Source organism: Petromyzon marinus, assembly GCF_048934315.1.
Source record: "Petromyzon marinus isolate PM22_M1 ecotype Great Lakes invasive population chromosome 67 unlocalized genomic scaffold, UKy_Petmar_22M1.pri1.0 chr67_unloc.6, whole genome shotgun sequence".
Lineage (NCBI taxonomy): Eukaryota > Metazoa > Chordata > Hyperoartia > Petromyzontiformes > Petromyzontidae > Petromyzon > Petromyzon marinus.
This window is the reverse complement of record NW_027422596.1, coordinates 37501-59797: the sequence shown is the minus strand read 5'-3', so window position 1 is coordinate 59797 and position 22297 is coordinate 37501. Positions and strand designations below refer to the sequence as shown.

Sequence of the window (22297 nt, the reverse complement as noted above, 5' to 3'; positions counted from 1 at the left end):
GGGGGAAACAAAAACCCCTCCGCGTTAAGATGGAGGGCGGTGATCCGCCCATCACCCCTCCCCACCACCACCAGCAAACCACGCCCACCCCGCGTGGCACTGCACTACACAGAGTGACACTGCACTACACTGCACTACACAGGATGACACTGCACTACACTGCACTACACAGGGTGGCACTGCACTACACTGCACTACACAGGGTGACACTGCACTACACTGCACTACACAGGGTGACACTGCACTATACTGCACTACACAGGGTGACACTGCACTATACTGCACTACACAGAGTGACACTGCACTACACTGCACTACACAGGGTGACACTGCACTACACTGCACTACACAGGGTGACACTGCACTACACTACACTACACAGAGTGACACTGCACTACACTGCACTACACAGGGTGACACTGCACTACACTACACTACACAGGGTGGCACTGCACTACACTGCACTACACAGGGTGACACTGCACTACACTGCACTACACAGGGTGGCACTGCACTACACTGCACTACACAGGGTGACACTGCACTACACTGCACTACACAGGGTGACACTGCACTACACTGCACTATACAGGGTGACACTGCACTACACTGCACTACACAGGGTGACACTGCACTACACTGCACTACACAGAGTGACACTGCACTACACTGCACTACACAGGGTGACACTGCACTACACTGCACTATACAGGGTGACACTGCACTACACTGCACTACACAGGGTGACACTGCACTATACTGCACTACACAGGGTGACACTGCACTACACTGCACTACACTGCACTACACTGCACTACACTGCACTACACAGGGTGACACTGCACTACACTGCACTATACAGGGTGACACTGCACTATACTGCACTATACAGGGTGACACTGCACTATACTGCACTACACAGGGTGACACTGCACTACACTGCACTACACAGGGTGACACTGCACTACACTGCACTGCACAGGGTGACACTGCACTACACTGCACTACACAGGGTGGCACTGCACTACACTGCACTACACAGGGTGACACTGCACTATACTGCACTACACAGGGTGACACTGCACTACACTGCACTGCACAGGGTGACACTGCACTACACTGCACTACACAGGGTGGCACTGCACTACACTGCACTACACAGGGTGGCACTGCACTACACTGCACTACACAGGGTGACACTGCACTACACAGGGTGACACTGCACTACACTGCACTGCACAGGGTGACACTGCACTACACTGCACTACACAGGGTGGCACTGCACTACACTGCACTACACAGGGTGACACTGCACTACACTGCACTACACAGGGTGGCACTGCACCACACTGCACTACGCTGCACTATACTGTGTGACACTGCACTACACTGCACTACACAGGGTGACACTGCACTACACTGCACTACACAGGGTGACACTGCACTACACTGCACTACACAGGGTGACACTGCACTACACTGCACTACACAGGGTGACACTGCACTACACTGCACTACACAGGGTGGCACTGCACCACACTGCACTACGCTGCACTATACTGTGTGACACTGCACTACACTGCACTACACAGGGTGACACTGCACTACACTGCACTACACAGGGTGACACTGCACTACACTGCACTACACAGGGTGACACTGCACTACACTGCACTACACAGGGTGACACTGCACTACACTGCACTATACAGGGTGACACTGCACTACACTGCACTACGCTGCACTATACTGTGTGACACTGCACTACACAGGGTGACACTGCACTACACTGCACTACACAGGGTGACACTGCACTACACTGCACTACACAGGGTGGCACTGCACTACACTGCACTACACAGGGTGACACTGCACTACACTGCACTATACAGGGTGACACTGCACTACACTGCACTACACAGGGTGGCACTGCACTACACAGGGTGGCACTGCACTACACTGCACTATACAGGGTGACACTGCACTACACTGCACTACACAGGGTGGCACTGCACTACACAGGGTGGCACTGCACTACACTGCACTACACAGGGTGACACTGCACTACACTGCACTACACTGGGTGGCACTGCACTACACAGGGTGACACTGCACTACACTGCACTACACAGGGTGACACTGCACTACACTGTACTACACTGGATGGCACTGCACTACACTGCACTACACAGGGTGACACTGCACTACACAGGGTGGCACTGCACTACCCTGCACTACACAGGGTGGCACTGCACTACACTGCAATACACAGGGTGGCACTGCACTACACTGCACTACACAGGGTGGCACTGCACTACACTGGATGACACTGCTGCGCAGCACTGCACTACACACTCTACTATACACTACACTATACACTACACTTACTACACGCTACACTACACTATACACTACACTTACTACACACCACACTACACACTCTACTATACACTATACTATACACTACACTTACTACACGATACCATAAAGTACACTACACTATACACTACAATATAATATACACTACACTGGAGGATACACTATCCTATAGATCACACTATACACTACATTATACACTACACACTACACTATACTATAAATTTCACTACTCTATACACTACAATAACAGGTCCCTGCAGGGTGGGCTGGTAGGAACGTTGGAATTTTTCACTTCGTTAAAGTATTGAAAGGGGACGGACGGACGGACACATTAATCTATTGCAGGCTGGTACACTCAGTTTACAACTTCGTTCCTACCAGTATAATATACACTACACTATACACTGCAGTATACACTATCCTATAGACTACACTATACACTACATTATACACTACACTATACCATACCAGTGAACTCCTTATCAGTGTCCAACCTTATTACGGACCAATTAAGACCGTACTGGTCACCCCCGTGCCCTTATAAATCTCAACGTTCATCCTACAAAGTCCCATCACAAGGGGGAAACACAAACAAATATACAAAAAAATTGCACGTGTTGAGGTGCAAATGACGACTCGGTGGCCGATCTTCGTGTAAGGGCTTACGTCTGTTATTTATTAAGGGTTTAGGTAACTTCCCCAGGGGTAGGAGCTCTACACTAGGTCCTTCACCCGGACCTTCACTCTGTTCCTTAGCTCGGCTAGCTCCAGGGATCTCTCCCTCGAGTCGGATCGGGGGATCAGCCAACACCGACCGACCGGGGAGAGCAGCCACTTCATATCGCTACCGCCGGCCTCTCTCCAGACTCCTTGAGCCCTACCCCGGGCTGGCTCTTCAACCGTTCACCTTGCCGGGCTCCCACAGTCACCCCGCTTTCGTCACGGGGTCCCCCCTAAGTTCCGAGGGGAGACACGACGTCATCGCCCCGCCCAGCGCGCGTGACGTCGCTTCCCATGCCGTCATCGCACCGGAAGGCGCGCGTGACGTAACGTGCCCGTACTACTCCTCTACATTACCCCCCCCCCCCCACCCCGTGAAAAAAAAATCAGCCGACCCGGCTGTGAACAATACGAAAGCGGAGCCCGGCAACCCGGACGGACAGGAAGACATTAACAGAACACCTGAGCCAGGACCGCCCCAATGCCCATGAAGCTGGCGCCGGTGTCCAGAAGAAAGGGTTTGGAAAAGTCAGGGTAACCCAAGGGCGGCGCACCCGCCAAGGATGTGCGAAGCGCAACAAAGGCGGCTTCCTCCTCCAGCGAAACTTTCGGCCTTTGGCGGAGAGCGCGTGCAGTGGCTTCGCTACCGTCGCAAAATTGCGCACAAAACCGACGATAGCACGACGCCAAGCCGACAAAGCTACGCACCTCAGCGACGAGACGTGGGAGTCGGCCACGTCCGGACACAAGCTGTCTTTTCCGGATCCATGGCGGCACCTGACGCACTAAACAATACGTTAACAAATACTTCACCGATGGTTGTAACAAATGACATTTCTGGGGTTTAAATTTTAAGCCCGCGGCGCACACTTTGACGAACATCGACTCAAGACGTTGCAAGTGCCCGTCAAACGCACGGCCGAAGACAATAACGTAGTCCAAGTAAATCAAACAAGACTGCCACTGCAGCCCCGCCAAGACCATCTCCATGAGACGCTGGAAGGTGGCCGGGGCCGAATGGAGACCCATAGGAAGCTGATTAAATTGGAACAGCCCCTGGGGTGTGCGGAACGCTGTCTTGGGTCTAGAGGCCTCGTCGAGTGGCAATTGCCAGAAAGCCTGAGGGCAAGTCTAGGGTCGGAAAGAACGGCGCACCCGAGAGGGCGTCCAGGGAATCGTCCATGCGAGGCAATGGATATGCTTCAGCCACCGAGATCTTCTTTAATTTACGGAAATCGATGCAGAACCGGAGACTCCCATCCCGTTTCTTGACGAGCACAATGGGGGCACCCCAAGGGCTAGCGGATGGGGAGATAATGTCCGCTGGCAACATCTCGTCGACGGCCAAGTGGACATGATCTTATTCCGCCGGGCTGAAGCGGTGCGAATTTAGCCGAGTAGGGGGCGAATCGCCCGTGTCTATGTGATGTCCCAAAAGAGTCGTGCGACCGATATCGAATTTACTCTGACTGAACACATCGGTGAACCTCTCGATGAGTGTGCGGAGCCGCTGGCGCTCCTCGGAGGACAACAAGACACTCTCGTGACGCGGCACATCGATCCCACGACGCGTCGGTCCCCCCCATCGTGCATCACCACCCGCCACAACACTTCCAGCCGGCCTGGCGTCAACGGGTGGAGGAAGCCGGGGTTGCGTGCGCCAAAACGGTGCCGGCCGGAACCACGAACGGCGAAGGCCCCGAATTGAGGACCTGCAAAAAGGGGTCCTGGTCTCCTGACATGGCCGTCAAGGCGCCTACCAACCCGGTCGACCTTGTAAAGTAACTGGAGGGAGACTAAAGGATGCCCGTCTCCGGGGGGGGTCTGCACAGCCTGAGGGGTAGCAGAATTTTTGTGACCCCGGCGGAATGGTCACGGACACCTTATTCAAGGCCCGCACACTGGCGGCAAGGGGGGACAAACCGGTGGGAGACTGCAGAAAGTGCAACCGACGGCCCGGTGGCATTTCCACACAACCCTGGTCCACGAGAATCCGAATGGGCGTCTTGGCCAAGAAGTCGGTCCCCAAGAGGCATGGCACTGCCAGAGCCTTGGAAACTAAAATGGGCCCTTCCAATTGGATCTCGCCAAATTCTGGCCCAAAACGCCCAAACTGCCGCCATTTGCGACAACGCAAAGCCCCCCTGGACCGGCCGCAACGGACCAACGTTGCGTGGTAACAACCCCAAAAAAACACTCGGATATAACAAGTGGCAGACGCCCCCGTGTACAACCAAAATCCGCGCTCCAACACCCCGCACGTACCCAGCCACCGCAGAGGACCCGGCCGCGGCCACCACAACGCGACGCGCGAGCGCATCGACACAGAGGCATTGGGCCTCTGTGGTTTCTTGTGATTGTTGTTGTTTCGATGTAAAGCTTTCGTGACTGCAAGGATGCATCTTCTTTGGTACGTAAACCCCCTTTGTCAAGGTGCCTCACTTCTCTAAACCAGCTTGAAAAAAGACGCCACGAATCTTGACAACGTTCATTGAGGCTCTGTCGTCCCGACAGGTCTGTTCCTTTCACCTGAAGAAGGCCACTTGTGTTGCAGCCGAAACGTCGTGAGAATTTTATTGTGTTATTTTGTTTTATTAATTTATTATTTTATGCTCATTCTACGTGACTTTACCGAGAGAACCAAAGAAGATTGTTGTTGTTGTTTGACTTGCATCCCACTGGGATTATTTGCACAGAAGTGTTGTTGGTGTACGGTGCTTTTTTCAGGAATATTTTGCCGTTTTTTTTTCCCATGGATTTTCTGTTTTGCACACAGTCACACATAGTCACTTTAAGATGTTTTTCTTGTTCGTGTTTTTGTTTTTTTGTTTGTTGTGGTTGCACCCGATTCAAGAGCCGGATGGCTCACAGGGCTATACCAAAATAAATAAACCGAAACTGAAAGTGCGTGTCTAAGTTGTGTCTCTCTGCTTGTGCGTCTGTCTGTGGTGTCTCCGTGTCTGCGATTTGTCTCCCTCTCAAATTTAGTTCTACCTGATGACGGTTGCTTGTGTTGCAACCGAAACGGCGTATTCTATTATTTAATTTATTTTCTTTCTACGTGACTTTACCAAAAGAACCAAAGAGAACAATTTTTAATGTTGTGGCTTTACTCTCCAACACGATTGTAAATGTTGTGGGTTTACCACAATTGTAAATGTCGTGAGCTTACTCTCCAACTCAATTGTAAATGTTGTGGGTTTACTCTCCAACACAATTGTAAATGTTGTGGGTTTACCACAATTGTAAATGTCGTGAGCTTACTCTCCAACTCAATTGTAAATGTTGTGGGTTTACTCTCCAACACGATTGTAAATGTTGTGGGTTTACCACAATTGTAAATGTCGTGAGCTTACTCTCCAACTCAATTGTAAATGTTGTGGGTTTACTCTCCAACACAATTGTAAATGTTGTGGGTTTACCACAATTGTAAATGTTGCGGGTTTACTCTCCAACTCAATTGTAAATGTTGTGGGTTTACTCTCCAACACACAATTGTAAATGTTGTGGCTTTAGTCTCCAACACACAACCGGTGGTGCTGTACCAGTCACGAATGGGCCACATTCTGTTTACGTGACAAACCCCGTTACTAAATTGGCTGCGTCGGGTGGTGGCGGGTTTAACGACAAACACTTATATAGGGTGCTTTAAAAAAATGTTAACACTTACATGGGACTATCGTTTTTTCATGGAAAGAACGACGGATAATTACTACACTGTGAACATGACAATAAATCAGTTTAACACGTAGAAGGCTTTGCGACCAATATTATTCATAATAAAGGTTTTTGGGTTAGATCGCGTTATTTATAAATGTGTCGTAACCCTCCACCACCAGACACGGCCAAACAGTAAAAAAATGTCAATTTAAAGCTTTCGTGACTGCAGGGATTCATATTCTTGGTTCTTTCGGTAAAGTCACCACGTTAGAAGGGAAACAATAAAATAATAAAAATATAAAACAATAAAATTCTCACGACATTTCGACTGCAACACAAGCAATCATCATCAGGTGTGAAAACCACAGCAAAACAGAGGTTCTTTGCAAGCCATCTGGCTACCATGAGAGATTCGTTCATGAGGCTATCCACATATACAAAACACAGAGACAATTTCAACCGAGAAGATGGATTGTGGCTTAGCAATCATTGGAAGGATTTGATAAACCATTTCGGGTCTTAATTGATTGTTCACGCTTACGGTGACTTTCAGACCGCATCCATTATTTTCGTCTCCCGCCTCCTCTTTTCCGAACATAGATGGACTCGTCCATCTGAACAAACTGTCAAATCGCTGTCCGTGGTGCTAACGTTAAAAAAACCGCAACTTTTTTTCAATTTTTCTTGCTGTGGTTTTCACACCTGATGATGATTGCTTGTGTTGCAGTCGAAACGTCGTGAGAATTTTATTGTTTTATATTTGTATTATTTTATTGTTTCCCTTCTACGTGGTGACTTTGCCGAAAAAACCAAGAATATAGTAAAAAATGTGTCACATTTACAAAAGACAAACGTGACATATTTTTTTTATGTTTGGCCTAGGGGAGGCCCAGGACCAGTTAAAAAAATCGTCACCGGTGGTGGCCGTGAGCGGGAATCGAACTCGGGTCGCCGGGGTTCGTAGCAGAGCGCGCTAACCACTACACTCCAATGCGTTACGCTTCCAGAGACACACACAGACACACACACACAGACATACACACACAGACACACACAGACAATGCTAACCGCTACACTACAATGCGTTACTCTTCCACACACACAGACACACACACACAGACACACACACAGACAACGCTAACCACTACACTAGAATGCGTTACGCTTCCACGTGTGAGGGTCACATGACAGATTTGACGTCACAGCTCACTTGCCGTGCAAAAAGAAATATGCATTATTAAGCTTCCCCACCCGCCAATAAAAGTTATTTTTTCTAATTTCTGCATGGTGTACAGTCTGGAAAGTACCCAGATGGCAAATCTCAAGTTTGTTGCATGTCGGGAAGTACGCTGAACATTTTGAACAGACAACAAACAATCATAACTTTGCCTTTTATATATGGAGATGATAACAAATGTATGTTAACAGAGCCCGGAGGCACAACACTTATTGTGGTGTCTGTTGCAAAATTCTCAGAAGTGTTAAACCCCCCCGCCCCGCCCCATGTGTTTTGAAGCGCCCCTATTGTTTTACAGGGTCTGACCCTAAAAAATCTCACATGGAATCAAAATTGCCGTGCCTCTGCACCGATTGGGCCGAATTTACCCACGTGATCATAAAAACCTTGCACACGGTTTCGGCGGGAAAATAATAATAATTTATTGCTTTGCGGCTGCTACGATTGGCCGACCGCGAGCACGTGACCACCCACCTGCATTGCACCGCTCGCGAATTGCATTGATTTGATTGGCTCAATAGGGGGATAAGCGTCACCGGCGCCGGAGTGCCGATTGGCCCGACGCGGGGTTGATTGACGGAGGATATTGCCCCGAGACTAACATTGCCCATATACTAACATTGCCTCTAGACTAACATTGCCCGTATACTAACATTGCCCATATACTATCATTACCCCTAGACTAACATTACCTCTAGACTAACATTGCCCATATACTAACATTGCCTCTAGACTAACATTGCCCCTCGACTAACATTGCCCCTAGACTAACATTGCCCGTAGACTAACATTGCCCATATACTAACATTGCCTCTAGACTAACATTGCCCATATACTAACATTGCCCCGAGAGTAACATTGCCCATATACTAACATTGCTCCTAGACTAACATTGCCCATAGACTAACATTGCCCATAGACTAACATTGCCCCTAGACTAACATTGCCCATAGACTAACATTGCCCATAGACTAACATTGCCCCTAGACTAACATTGCCCATAGACTAATATTGCCCCTAGACTAACATTGCCCATATACTAACATTGCCTCTAGACTAACATTGCCCCTAGACTAACATTGCCCATAGACGAACATTGCCCCTAGACTAACATTGCCCCTAGACTAACATTGCCCCACGACTAACATTGCCTCTAGACTAACATTGCCCCTAGACTAACATTGCCCATAGACTAACATTGCCCCTAGACTAACATTGACCATATACTAACATTGCCCCTAGACTAACATTGCCCCTAGACGAACATTGCCCATAGACTAGCATTGCCCATATACTAACATTGCCTCTAGACTAACATTGCCCATATACTAACATTGCCCATAGACTAACATTGCCCCTAGACCAACATTGCCTCTAGACTAGCATTGCCCATATACTAACATTGCCCCTAGACTAACATTGCCCCTAGACTAACATTGTCTCTAGACTAACATTGCCCATATACTAACATTGCCCATATACTAACATTGCCCATATACTAACATTGCCTCTAGACTAACATTGCCCATATACTAACATTGCCCATAGACTAACATTGCCCCTAGACCAACATTGCCCATATACTAACATTGCCCAGAGACTAACATTGCCCCTAGACTAACATTGCCCCTAGACTAACATTGCCCCTAGACTAACATTGCCCCTAGACTAACATTGCCTCTAGACTAACATTGCCCCTAGACTAACATTGCCCATAGACTAACATTGCCTCTAGACTAACATTGCCCATATACTAACATTGCCCATAGACTAACATTGCCCCTAGACCAACATTGCCCATATACTAACATTGCCCAGAGACTAACATTGCCCCTAGACTAACATTGCCTCTAGATTAACATTGCCCATATACTAACATTGCCCATAGAGTAACATTGCCCATAGACTAACATTGCCCCTAGACTAACATTGCCCATATACTAACATTGCCCATAGCCTAACATTGCCCCTGGATTAACATTGCCCCTAGACTAACATTGCCCATACACTAACATTGCCCATATACTAACATTGCCCATAGACTAACATTGCTCATAGACGAATATTGCCCCTAGACTAACATTGCCCATATACTAACATTGCCTCTAGACTAACATTGCCCATCGACTAACATTGCCCCGAGACTAACATTGCCCATATACTAACATTGCTCCTAGACTAACATTACCCCTAGACTAACACTGCCCATATACTATCATTACCCCTAGACTAACATTGCCTCTAGACTAACATTGCCCATATAGTAACATTGCCCCTAGACGAACATTGCCCATCGACTAACATTGCCCCTAGACTAACATTGCCTCTCGACTAACATTGCCCCTAAACTAACATTACCCCTAGACTAACACTGCCCATATACTATTATTATTCCTCGACTAACATTGCCTCTTGACTAACATTGCCCAAATACTAACATTGCCCCTAGACTAACATTGCCGATCGACTAACATTGCCCATATACTAACATTGCCCCGAGACTAACATTGCCCCTAGACTAACACTGCCCGTAGACTAACATTGCCCATACACTAACATTGCCCCTAGACTAACATTGCCCATAGACTAACATTGCCCATAGACTAACATTGCCCCTAGATTAACATTGCCCATAGACTAACATTGCCCCTAGACTAACATTTCCCATATACTAACATTGCCCCTAGACTAACATTGCCCCTAGACTAACATTGCCCACAGACTAACATTGCCCCTAGACTAACATTGCCTATATACTATCATTGCCCATAGACTAACATTGCCCCTAGACTAACATTGTCCATAGACCTTCATTGCCCATAGACTAACATTGCCCCTAGATTAACATTGCCCATAGACTAACATTGCCCCTAGACTAACATTGCCCATATACTAACATTGCCCATAGACTAACATTGCCCCTAGACTAACATTGCCCCTGGACTAACATTTCCCATCGACTGGCATTGCCCCTAGACTAACATTTCCAAAATACTAACATTGCCCCACGACTAACATTGCCAATATACTAACATTGCCCCTAGACTAACATTGCCCATATACTCATATTGTCCCTAGACTAACATTGCCCATAGACTAACATTGCCCATATACTAACATTGCCCATAGACTAGCATTGCCCCTAGATTAACATTGCCCATAGACTAACATTGCCCCTAGACTAACATTTCCCATATACTAACATTGCCCATAGACTAACATTGCCCCTAGACTAACATTTCCCATATACTCATATTGTCCCTAGACTAACATTGCCCGTAGACTAACATTGCCCATATACTAACATTGCCCATAGACTAACATTGCCCCTAGATTAACATTGCCCATAGACTAACATTGCCCCTAGACTAACATTTCCCATATACTAACATTGCCCCTAGACTAACATTGCTCCTGGACTAACATTTCCCATCGACTGGCATTGCCCCTAGACTAAAATTTCCAAAATACTAACATTGGCCCTAGACCAGACATGGGCAAAGTACAGTATACGGCCCGTTGGCTTTTTAATCCGGCCCGCCGAACTTGTCCAATTATTATTATTAAATTAAATTTTACCTTTCTCCTGTAATGCCCCCATTTCCCCATTAGGTGGCGCACTTTGAGCGGGAGTTACGACATGTTTTTGTATTTTTTGATTTAAAGCTTTCGTGACTGCAGTAATTCATATTCTTAGTTTTTTCGGTAAAGTCACGTTGAAGAGAAACAACAAAATAACAAAATATATATAAAACATATATATTGTTGTTTCTCTTCAACGTGACTTTACCGAAAAAACTAAGAATATGTTTTTGTATTGTTCATGTTCGTGCAATTTGTTAAATTGCCTTGCAAATAAATGCTTTGCTACCTATTAAAGGCCAAATCCTTTCATGTAATGATTTTTAACACGTCATTTATATTAGTTCACACAAACACTCCATCCATCTGTTCCTGGCCCGGCCCCTCTGTCAAATTTTAGAACCCATTGTGGCTCGCGAGTCAAAAAAATTGCCCACCCCTGCCCTAGACTAACATCGCCTCTAGACGAACGTTGCCAATAGACTAACATTGCCCATATACTAACATTGCCCCTAAACTAGCATTGCCCATATACTAACATTGCCCCTAGACTAACATTGCCCATATGCTGACATTGCCCCTAAACTAGCATTGCCCATATACTAACATTGCCCCTAGACTAACATTGCCCAATCATCCAGCAGTGGATTGAGCACGCCTGTTGCTGTGCCCCCCCACCACTCCTCCCCACTACTCCCCTCACTCCCCCCCCACTCCCCCCACCCCCCATTACTCCCCCCACCACTCCCCCCAGCACCCCCCCACCACTCCCCCGAACCACTCCCCCCCACCACTCCACCCACTTCCCCCACTCCCCCCCACCACTCCCCCCACTCTCCCCCCACCATTCCCCCCATCACTCCCCCCACTCCCCCCCACCACTCCCCCCCACCACTCCCCCCCACCACTCCACCCACTTCCCCCACCACTCCCCCCACTCTCCCCCCACCAGTTCCCCCCCCATCACTTCCCTCGCTCCCCCCCACCACTCCCCCCACCACTCCCCCCACTCTCCCCCCACCAGTTCCCCCCATCACTCCCCCCACCACTCCCCCCACTCTCCCCCCACCAGTTCCCCCCCCATCACTTCCCCCACTCCCCCCACCACTCCCCCCACTCTCCCCCCACCATTCCCCCCATCACTCCCCCCACTCCCCCCCACCACTCCCCCCCACCACTCCACCCACTTCCCCCACCACTCCCCCCACTCTCCCCCCACCAGTTCCCCCCCCATCACTTCCCTCACTCCCCCCCACCACTCCCCCCACCACTCCCCCCACTCTCCCCCCACCAGTTCCCCCCATCACTCCCCCCACTCCCCCCCACCACTCCCCCCACTCTCCCCCCACCAGTTCCCCCCCCATCACTTCCCCCACTCCCCCCACCACTCCCCCCACTCTCCCCCCACCAGTTACCCCCCCATCACTTACCCCACTACCCCCCACCACTCCCCCCACTCTCCCCCCACCATTCCCCCCCATCACTCCCCCCACTCCCCCCCACCACTCCACCCACTCCCCCTACCACTCCCCCCACTCTCCCCCCACCATTTCCCCCCCCCATCACTCCCCCCACTCCCTCCCACTACTCCACCCACTTCCCCCACTCTCCCCCCACCATTCCCCCCCCCCCCACCCACTCCCCCCCCACCACTCCCCCCCACCACTCTCCCCCCACCATTTCCCCCCCCCCATCACTCCCCCACTACCCCCCACCACCACTCCCTCCGCACTGATGGCCGCGTTGTCGGCCTCGCTGCGGTCTCTGACCGCCGTCACCTCGCGGCCACTGCTGCCGCTGCTGCGACCTCCCCCCCTCCTCCTCCTCCATCACCACCACCACATCCTCCACCGTCCTCAGCAACAACAACAACAGCAGCAGCACCAACAGCAGCAGCAGCGTGGGCACAAGCGATGGCTACGCGCCCACCTCGCACTTCAAGCACGCATGGAGCGCAAGGCCGGGAAGCCGCCGCCCCCGCTACGGTGAGCGGGGTAGCGGGGGAAGGTTTCAGGCAAGGGGCTAGGGCCCGTAGAGCACCCCCTGCCCTTAACTTTTGAATTAACGTCGGGCCTAATATCCCGCTGCGGTGAGCGGGGTGGCGGCGGAGGCGGTGGGGAGGGGGGGGGGTCAGGCAAGGGGCTAGGGCCCGTAGAGGTCACCCCTTAACGTTTGAATTAACGTCGGGCCTAATATCCCGCTACGGTGAGCGGGGTGGCGGGCAGTGGGGGGGGGGGATTTCAGGCAAGGGGCTAGGGCCCGTAGAGGCCTCCCACCTTAACGTTTGAATTAACGTCGAGCCTAATATCGCGCTACGGTGAGCGGGGTGGCGGGCAGTGGGGGGGGGCGGGGATTTCAGGCAAGGGGCTAGGGCCCGTAGAGGCCTCCCACCTTAACGTTTGAATTAACGTCGGGCCTAATATCGCGCTACGGTGAGCGGGGTAGCGGGCAGTGGGGGGGGGGGTTCAGGCAAGGGGCTAGGGCCCGTAGAGGCCTCCCACCTTAACGTTTGAATTAACGTCGGGCCTAATATCGTGCTACGGTGAGCGGGGTGGCGGGCAGTGGAGGGGGGGGGGGTGGCGGGCAGTGAGGGGGGGGGCGGGGATTTCAGGCAAGGGGCTAGGGCCCGTAGAGGCCTCCCACCTTAACGTTTGAATTAACGTCGAATGACCCGCAGCCAGGACCGTGGTTGATTTTATTTGCGACCATACTTCACCAAACGTGGGCAAAGAACGCTGGACACGCGCGCGTGTAACCTGGGTCTCCCCTAGGTCGACCCGGCCACAAATGAGTTAACCTGATGGGGCGGTGTGTAGCAAACATCGCCACCGGGGAGACAAAGGCGGCCGGGCGTGGTGGTGGTGCAAGTCCTATTACTTATTGGAATTTAATTGTCGTTATTATACATTTATTTAAGTTAACAATTGTTGTACGATCGATTGTTCTATTTCAATTAAAACATTTAATAAATGCATGTCGGAAGCAATTCATATTTTTTAAAGTTCTCACCCTTACATCGGAACATACAGAGAAGCGGTTCATATTTTGATGCTTGCATGTGGTAATGCTCCATCACCACGTGTTTTAAATCTATTACACGGTGAAAATTGAAACCAAAGCTTGACTTTTAACAAAAATTTAATCGCAAATCAAATCGCAATCACAAATCAAATCGCAATATCTGTCAGAAAAAAAATCACAGTGAGAGATATTTCCCCCCCAAATCGTTCGGCACCTAGGAATCTGTGTGTCTCTCTGTGTGTGTGTAACCTTCGTCAAAGTCAGCACACGCACGCTTAGCCACGTGCCTACCGTGTTGTGCGCGTCACGTATCCGCTTGTTCACACTCGACACTTTCTAATGTCAAACACATTCTCCCGCGGGAGGTAGCTGGTAGGAAACGTTGGGTTGCTGGGTCAATGGCCAGGGTCAACAACGGGCGGCACCACGTGGTGCATTCCGCACAATATGGCCGACTGTGAGGGCGGGCACAAGCCGGAGTGAGTAGGTGAAACGTTGAGTTTTATAAGGGGGGCACCACGGGGTGACCAGCTCCTCCCCACCCAGCCCCACCCTCCCCACCCAGCCCCACCCCTCCCATTCGGCTCTTGAATCGGGTGCAACCGCAACAAACAAAAACACGAGCAAGAAAAACATCTTATAGTGGCTATGTGTGTTGACTGTGTGCAAAACAGAAAATCCATGAAAAAAATATCAAAATATTCCTGAAATAGCACCGTTCACCAACGCTGTGTGCAAAAATCCCAGTGGGATGCAAGTCAAATAACAATAACAACAACCACAAGACAACTTAGATTAAGGCCATCAGTCTTAACTCCATACTACAATAAACAAAAACATGGCCAAAACCAAAAAACGTTTTCGAAATCACCAAAATAAAAGCCATAAATGCAATGTAACAGTGATCCTAGGGACTGTGACCGAATTTTTAACAATAAACTACATAAATAAATTATAACACCAAAATCTAGAGCCATATTTTAGGCCACTGAATAGCAGTGGCAGCTAGGGTTGTACAACTCCTCTAGAGCAGTTTTGAGTGAAGATCTCATAGGTAGTGATTCAAGTTGCAGTTTATTGGCAATAGCATTCCAGACCCTGGGGGCATCAATAGCAAAGGCCCTTCCTCCAGTTTTTGTACGGCAATAGGGAATGTGAAGCTGGTAAATGAGCGAAGACCTGAGGTCAAATTTGTTCTTTGAAACAGAGAGGAGATCCAGTAGGTAGTCTGCGGAATTTTTTGTACAGAGAAGCGGTTCATATTTTGATGCTTGCATGTGGTAATGCTCCATCACCGCGTGTTTTAAATCTATTACACGGTGAAAATTGAAACCAAAGCTTGACTTTTAACAAAAATGTAATCGCAAATCAAATCGCAATCACAAATCAAATCGCAATATCTGTCAGAAAAAAAATCGCAGTGAGAGATATTTCCCCCCCAAATCGTTCGGCACCTAGGAATCTGTGTGTCTCTCTGTGTGTGTGTGTAACCTTCGTCAAAGTCAGCACACGCACGCTTAGCCACGTGCCTACCGTGTTGTGCGCGTCACGTATTCGCTTGTTCACACTCGACACTTTCTAATGTCAAACACATTCTCCTGCGGGAGGTAGCTGGTAGGAAACGTTGGGTTGCTGGGTCAATGGCCAGGGTCAACAACGGGCGGCACCACGTGGTGCATTCCGCACAATATGGCCGACTGTGAGGGCGGGCACAAGCCGGAGTGAGTAGGTGAAACGTTGAGTTTTATAAGGGGGGCACCACGGGGTGACCAGCCCCTCCCCACCCAGCCCCACCCCACCCAGCCCCACCCAGCCCCACCCAGCCCCACCCCACCCCACCCAGCCCCACCCCACCCAGCCCCACCCCACCCAGCCCCACCCAGCCCCTCCCCACCCAGCCCCACCCCACCCAGCCCCACCCCACCCAGCCCCACCCCACCCAGCCCCACCCCACTCAGCCCCACCCCACCCAGCCCCACCCAGCCCCACCCCACCCAGCCCCACCCCACCCAGCCCCACCCCACCCAGCCCCACTCAGCCCCACCCCACCCAGCCCCACCCCACCCCTCCCAGTCCCACCCAGCCCCACCCTCCCCACCCAGCCCCTCCCTACCCAGCCCCTCCCCACCCTCTCCACCCAGCCCCACCCCACCCAGCCCCACCCTCCCCACCCAGCCCCTCCCTACCCTCCCCTCCCCACCCAGCCCCTCCCTCCCCACCCGGCCCCTCCCTCCCCACCCGGCCCCACCCTCCCCACCCAGCCCCTCCCTCCCCACCCTCCCCTCTCCACCTCCCATTTTTGGATGCACGACGGACGGACGGACACAATAATCCCCTGTGGTGCTGGTGTAACCAGGAGGTTCCTACCAGTATTAATTCAACAAACTACAACATCAGCTAGTTGCTCTTAAACTAGTCCTGAATATCTCCAAAACCAAGGTGCTATGCTTCTTACCAGGACTAAAGCAGGAAGTTATTTTTCCCCAATGACATTCCTTAAATAATTATCAAATAGAGCAAGTCAAGATCTATAAGTATCTTGGGGTCATCCTGGATTCAAAACTGAATTTTGAAGATCACATTGATTATATTGGTAAAAAGACAAAAATAAAAATTGGTTTTCTGTATCGACACAAGCACTGCTTCCCCCCAATGTTCCGTTTGGAATTGATAAAAGCTACCATACTGCCTCTACTTGACTACTGTGACATCGTGTATAAATCAGCCCCAAGTACTGTACTGAAGAAGCTTGATTCCATCTATCACTCGGCCATAAGATTTGCATTGAACTGCCCATATAGGACTCACCACTGTGATCTCTACATTGGGTCAAACTTAACATCTCTTAATGTTCGACGGCTTGTGCACCAGATCTTATTTATTCACGATGTACTTACAAAAAATTCCGCAGACTACCTGCTGGATCTCCTCTCTGTTTCAAAGAACAAATTTGACCTCAGGTCTTCGCTCATTTACCAGCTTCACATTCCCTATTGCCGTACAAAAACCGGAGGAAGGGCCTTTGCTATTGATGCCCCCAGGGTCTGGAATGCTATTGCCAATAAACTGCAACTTGAATCACTACCTATGAGATCTTCACTCAAAACTGCTCTAGAGGAGTTGTACAACCCTAGCTGCCACTGCTATTCAGTGGCCTAAAATATGACTCTAGATTTTGGTGTTATAATTTATTTATGTAGTTTATTGTTAAAAATTCGGTCACAGTCCCTATGATCACTGTTACATTGCATTTATGGCTTTTATTTTGGTGATTTCGAAAACGTTTTTTTGTTTTGGCCATGTTTTTGTTGATTGTAGTACGGAGTTAGACTGATGGCCTTAATCTAAGTTTTCTTGTTGTTGTTGTTTGACTTGCATCCCACTGGGATTTTTGCACACAGCGTTGGTGTACGGTGCTTTTTTCAGGATTATTTTGATGTTTTTTTCCTGTATTTTCTGTTTGCACAGTCACACATAATCACATTAAGAGGGCTATTACAAATAAATGAACTACGAACTATGAAGCACCGCTCGTAAACGTCGCGATCTGTGTTCTCTTTACCGAAAGAAGCAACGGGGGATGGATTCCGGAAGTCACGAACGCTTTGAGCAGAAGATCGTGGGGCGGGCTACTCGCGGTGGACGTGCAAAAGCAAAACGCGTGGCTCTGATAACGCTGCGTAGCGAAAAAGATTAAAAATAAAAAAAATGTTTCGTCCCCTGGATGAAAAAAAGTGTTATTTTCCAATTGCTCATGCCTCAAAAGTACGCGAGATGGCTTTGATTCCCCCCCACCACAAGCTTTGCTTCTGCGAGCAGGACGGTTGACATTTTGATAACGCGGTGTGCATTTGTGTCATTCCTTCCCTCCGCCACCACTGTTATCGCCGCCGCCATCGCCAACACCACCACCGCCACCGCCACCACCACCACCGCCACCACCACCGCCACCACCACCACCACCACCACCGCCACCACCACCGCCACCATCACTGCCACCACCACCATCACCGCCACCACCATCACCGCCACCGTCACCACCACCACCGCCACCACCACCGCCACCATCACCACCACCGCCACCACCACCACCACCGCCACCACCACCACCACCACCACCACCGCCACCACCACCACCGCCACCATCACCACCACCACCACCGTCACCGCCACCGCCACCACCACCACCACCACCGCCGCCACCACCGCGCAGACGCGAGCGTGACAACTTTGACCTGAGTGCCGAACTCGCGGCGCTCGCCTGCCGCTTGGGCGAGGAGCATCTGAGCCCCGGGCGGCTCGCCGCCGCCGTCCGTAGCCCCTGCTGCGACCGCGGCCGTGGCGGCGAGAACCACGGCGAGCTGGCCGGGGACGGGGCCCGGTTGACCGCGGAAGTCCTCGACTCCGAGCTTGCCCGGGACTTCCCCCGGATGCCCGACGGGGGACGCGACGCCCTGAGGACGTTTCTGATGAGCGATGAGGTGAGGAGGAGGAGGAGGACGAGGTTGGGTGGGGGGTGGTGGTGGTGGTGACGGTGGTGGTGGTGGTGGGGGTGGTGGTGGTGGTGGTGGTGACGGTGGTGGTGGTGATTTGTTACAGTCTTGTTGCAGAGGGTTACCGCCACCGCGGCCACCACCACTGAGTATCACCACCACCACCACCAAGTCTCACCACCACCACTACCACCTCCACTACCACCACCACCACCACCACCGTCATCACCACCACCACCACCAAGTCTCAACATCACCACCACCATCACCACCACCATCACCACCACCATCACCACCACCACCACCGTCATCACCACCACCACCACCACCACCAAGTCTCACCATCACCACCACCATCACCACCACCATCACCACCACCATCACCACCACCATCACCACCACCACCACCACCACCACCAACCACCAACCAACACCACCAACCACCAACACCACCACCAACACCACCACCAACACCACCAACACCACCGCCACCACCACCATCACCACCACCACCACCATCAACACCACCGCCACCACCACCATCACCACCACCACCCCCCCGTGTCTCCCCGCCCCCAGACGCTGAGTGGGGTGGCGAGGGCTCTGGGCTTGGCTCACCTGGTGCTGGCCGCCCGAGACCCCCCCCCTGACTCGGCGCTGGCTCGCTCGCTGCTCGCCATCGTGAGCCTCGTGAGAGCCAGCGGCGGTGAAGAGCGCACCACCAACTTCCTGCAGGTACTCACCACTCATCGCTCACCACTCACCACTCACCACTCACACCACTCACACCACTCACTACTCACCACTCACACCACTCACACCACTCACTACTCACCACTCACACCACTCACACCACTCACACCACTCACTACTCACCACTCACCACTACTCACCACTCACACCACTCACTACTCACCACTCACTACTCACCACTCACTACTCACCACTCACCGCTCGCTCGCTGCTCGCCATCGTGAGCCTCGTGAGAGCCAGCGGCGGTGAAGAGCGCACCACCAACTTCCTGCAGGTACTCACCACTCACTACTCCTCACCGCTCACACCACTCACTACTCACCACTCACTACTCACCACTCACACCACTCACTACTCACCACTCACTACTCACCGCTCGCTCGCTGCTCGCCATCGTGAGCCTCGTGAGAGCCAGCGGCGGTGAGGAGCGCACCACCAACTTCCTGCAGGTACTCACCACTCACCACTCACCGCTCATCGCTCACCACTCACTACTCACCACTCACCACTCACACCACTCACACCACTCACTACTCACCACTCACCGCTCACCACTCACCACTCACACCACTCACACCACTCACACCACTCACTACTCACCACTCACACCACTCACACCACTCACACCACTCACACCACTCACTACTCACCACTCACACCACTCACACCACTCACTACTCACCACTCACTACTCACCACTCACCACTCACACCACTCACTACTCACTACTCACCACTCACTACTCACTACTCACCACTCACACCACTCACTACTCACCACTCACCACTCACACCACTCACCACTCACTACTCACTACTCACCACTCACTACTCACTACTCACCACTCACTACTCACTACTCACCACTCACACCACTCACCACTCACTACTCACTACTCACCACTCACACCACTCACTACTCACCACTCACACCACTCACTACTCACCACTCACTACTCACCACTCACCACTCACACCACTCACCACTCACTACTCACTACTCACCACTCACTACTCACTACTCCCCACTCACTACTCACCACTCACCACTCACCGCTCGCTCGCTGCTCGCCATCGTGAGCCTCGTGAGAGCCAGCGGCGGTGAAGAGCGCACCACCAACTTCCTGCAGGTACTCACCACTCATCGCTCACTACTCACCACTCACTACTCACCACTCACTACTCACACCACTCACACCACTCACTACTCACACCACTCACACCACTCACCACTCACTACTCACTACTCACACCACTCACTACTCACCACTCACTACTCACCACTCACCACTCACTACTCACCACTCACACCACTCACTACTCACCACTCACACCACTCACACCACTCACTACTCACCATTCACCACTCACTACTCACCACTCACTACTCACCACTCACTACTCACTACTCACACCACTCACTACTCACCACTCACTACTCACCACTCACCACTCACTGCTCACCACTCACCACTCCTCACCACTCACCACTCACTACTCACCACTCACTACTCACCACTCACCGCTCACCACTCACCACTCACACCACTCACTACTCACCACTCACCGCTCACCACTCACTACTCCCCACTCACTACTCACACCACTCACTACTCACCACTCACACCACTCCCTACTCACCACTCACTACTCACCACTCACTACTCACTACTCACACCACTCACACCACTCACCACTCACTACTCACTACTCACACCACTCACACCACTCACCACTCACTACTCACCACTCACACCACTCACCACTCACTACTCACCACTCACTACTCACTACTCACCACTCACACCACTCACCACTCACTACTCACCACTCACTACTCACTACTCACCACTCACACCACTCACACCACTCACTACTCACACCACTCACTACTCACCACTCACACCACTCACTACTCACCACTCACCACTCACACCACTCAGCACTCACCACTCACTACTCACCACTCACACCACTCACACCACTCACTACTCACCACTCACCACTCCTCACCGCTCACCACTCACCACTCACACCACTCACTACTCACCACTCACTACTCACCACTCACTACTCACCACTCACCACTCACTACTCACCACTCACACCACTCACCACTCACACCACTCACTACTCACCACTCACTACTCACTACTCACCACTCACCACTCACTACTCACCACTCACACCACTCACCACTCACACCACTCACCACTCACTACTCACCACTCACTACTCACTACTCACCACTCACACCACTCACACCACTCACTACTCACACCACTCACTACTCACCACTCACACCACTCACTACTCACCACTCACCACTCACACCACTCAGCACTCACCACTCACTACTCACCACTCACACCACTCACACCACTCACTACTCACCACTCACCACTCCTCACCGCTCACCACTCACCACTCACACCACTCATCGCTCACCGCTC

At 51.3% G+C, this 22297-nt stretch overlaps 1 protein-coding gene across 1 annotated transcript in view; it reads left to right on the top strand.

Moving 5' to 3' along the window:
- The first annotated feature begins 13525 nt into the window (after positions 1–13525).
- LOC116956776 (uncharacterized) overlaps positions 13526–22297 on the top strand; it is a 19938-nt gene continuing 11166 nt past the window's right edge. Inside the window, exons 1-4 of the mRNA XM_076058072.1 lie at positions 13526–13563; positions 18813–19080; positions 19672–19827; positions 20975–22297. The exon at positions 20975–22297 is cut by the window's right edge and continues 161 nt beyond it. Coding sequence (XP_075914187.1) covers positions 13526–13563; positions 18813–19080; positions 19672–19827; positions 20975–22297 — 1785 coding nt within the window. The remainder of the gene's footprint in view (positions 13564–18812; positions 19081–19671; positions 19828–20974) is intronic.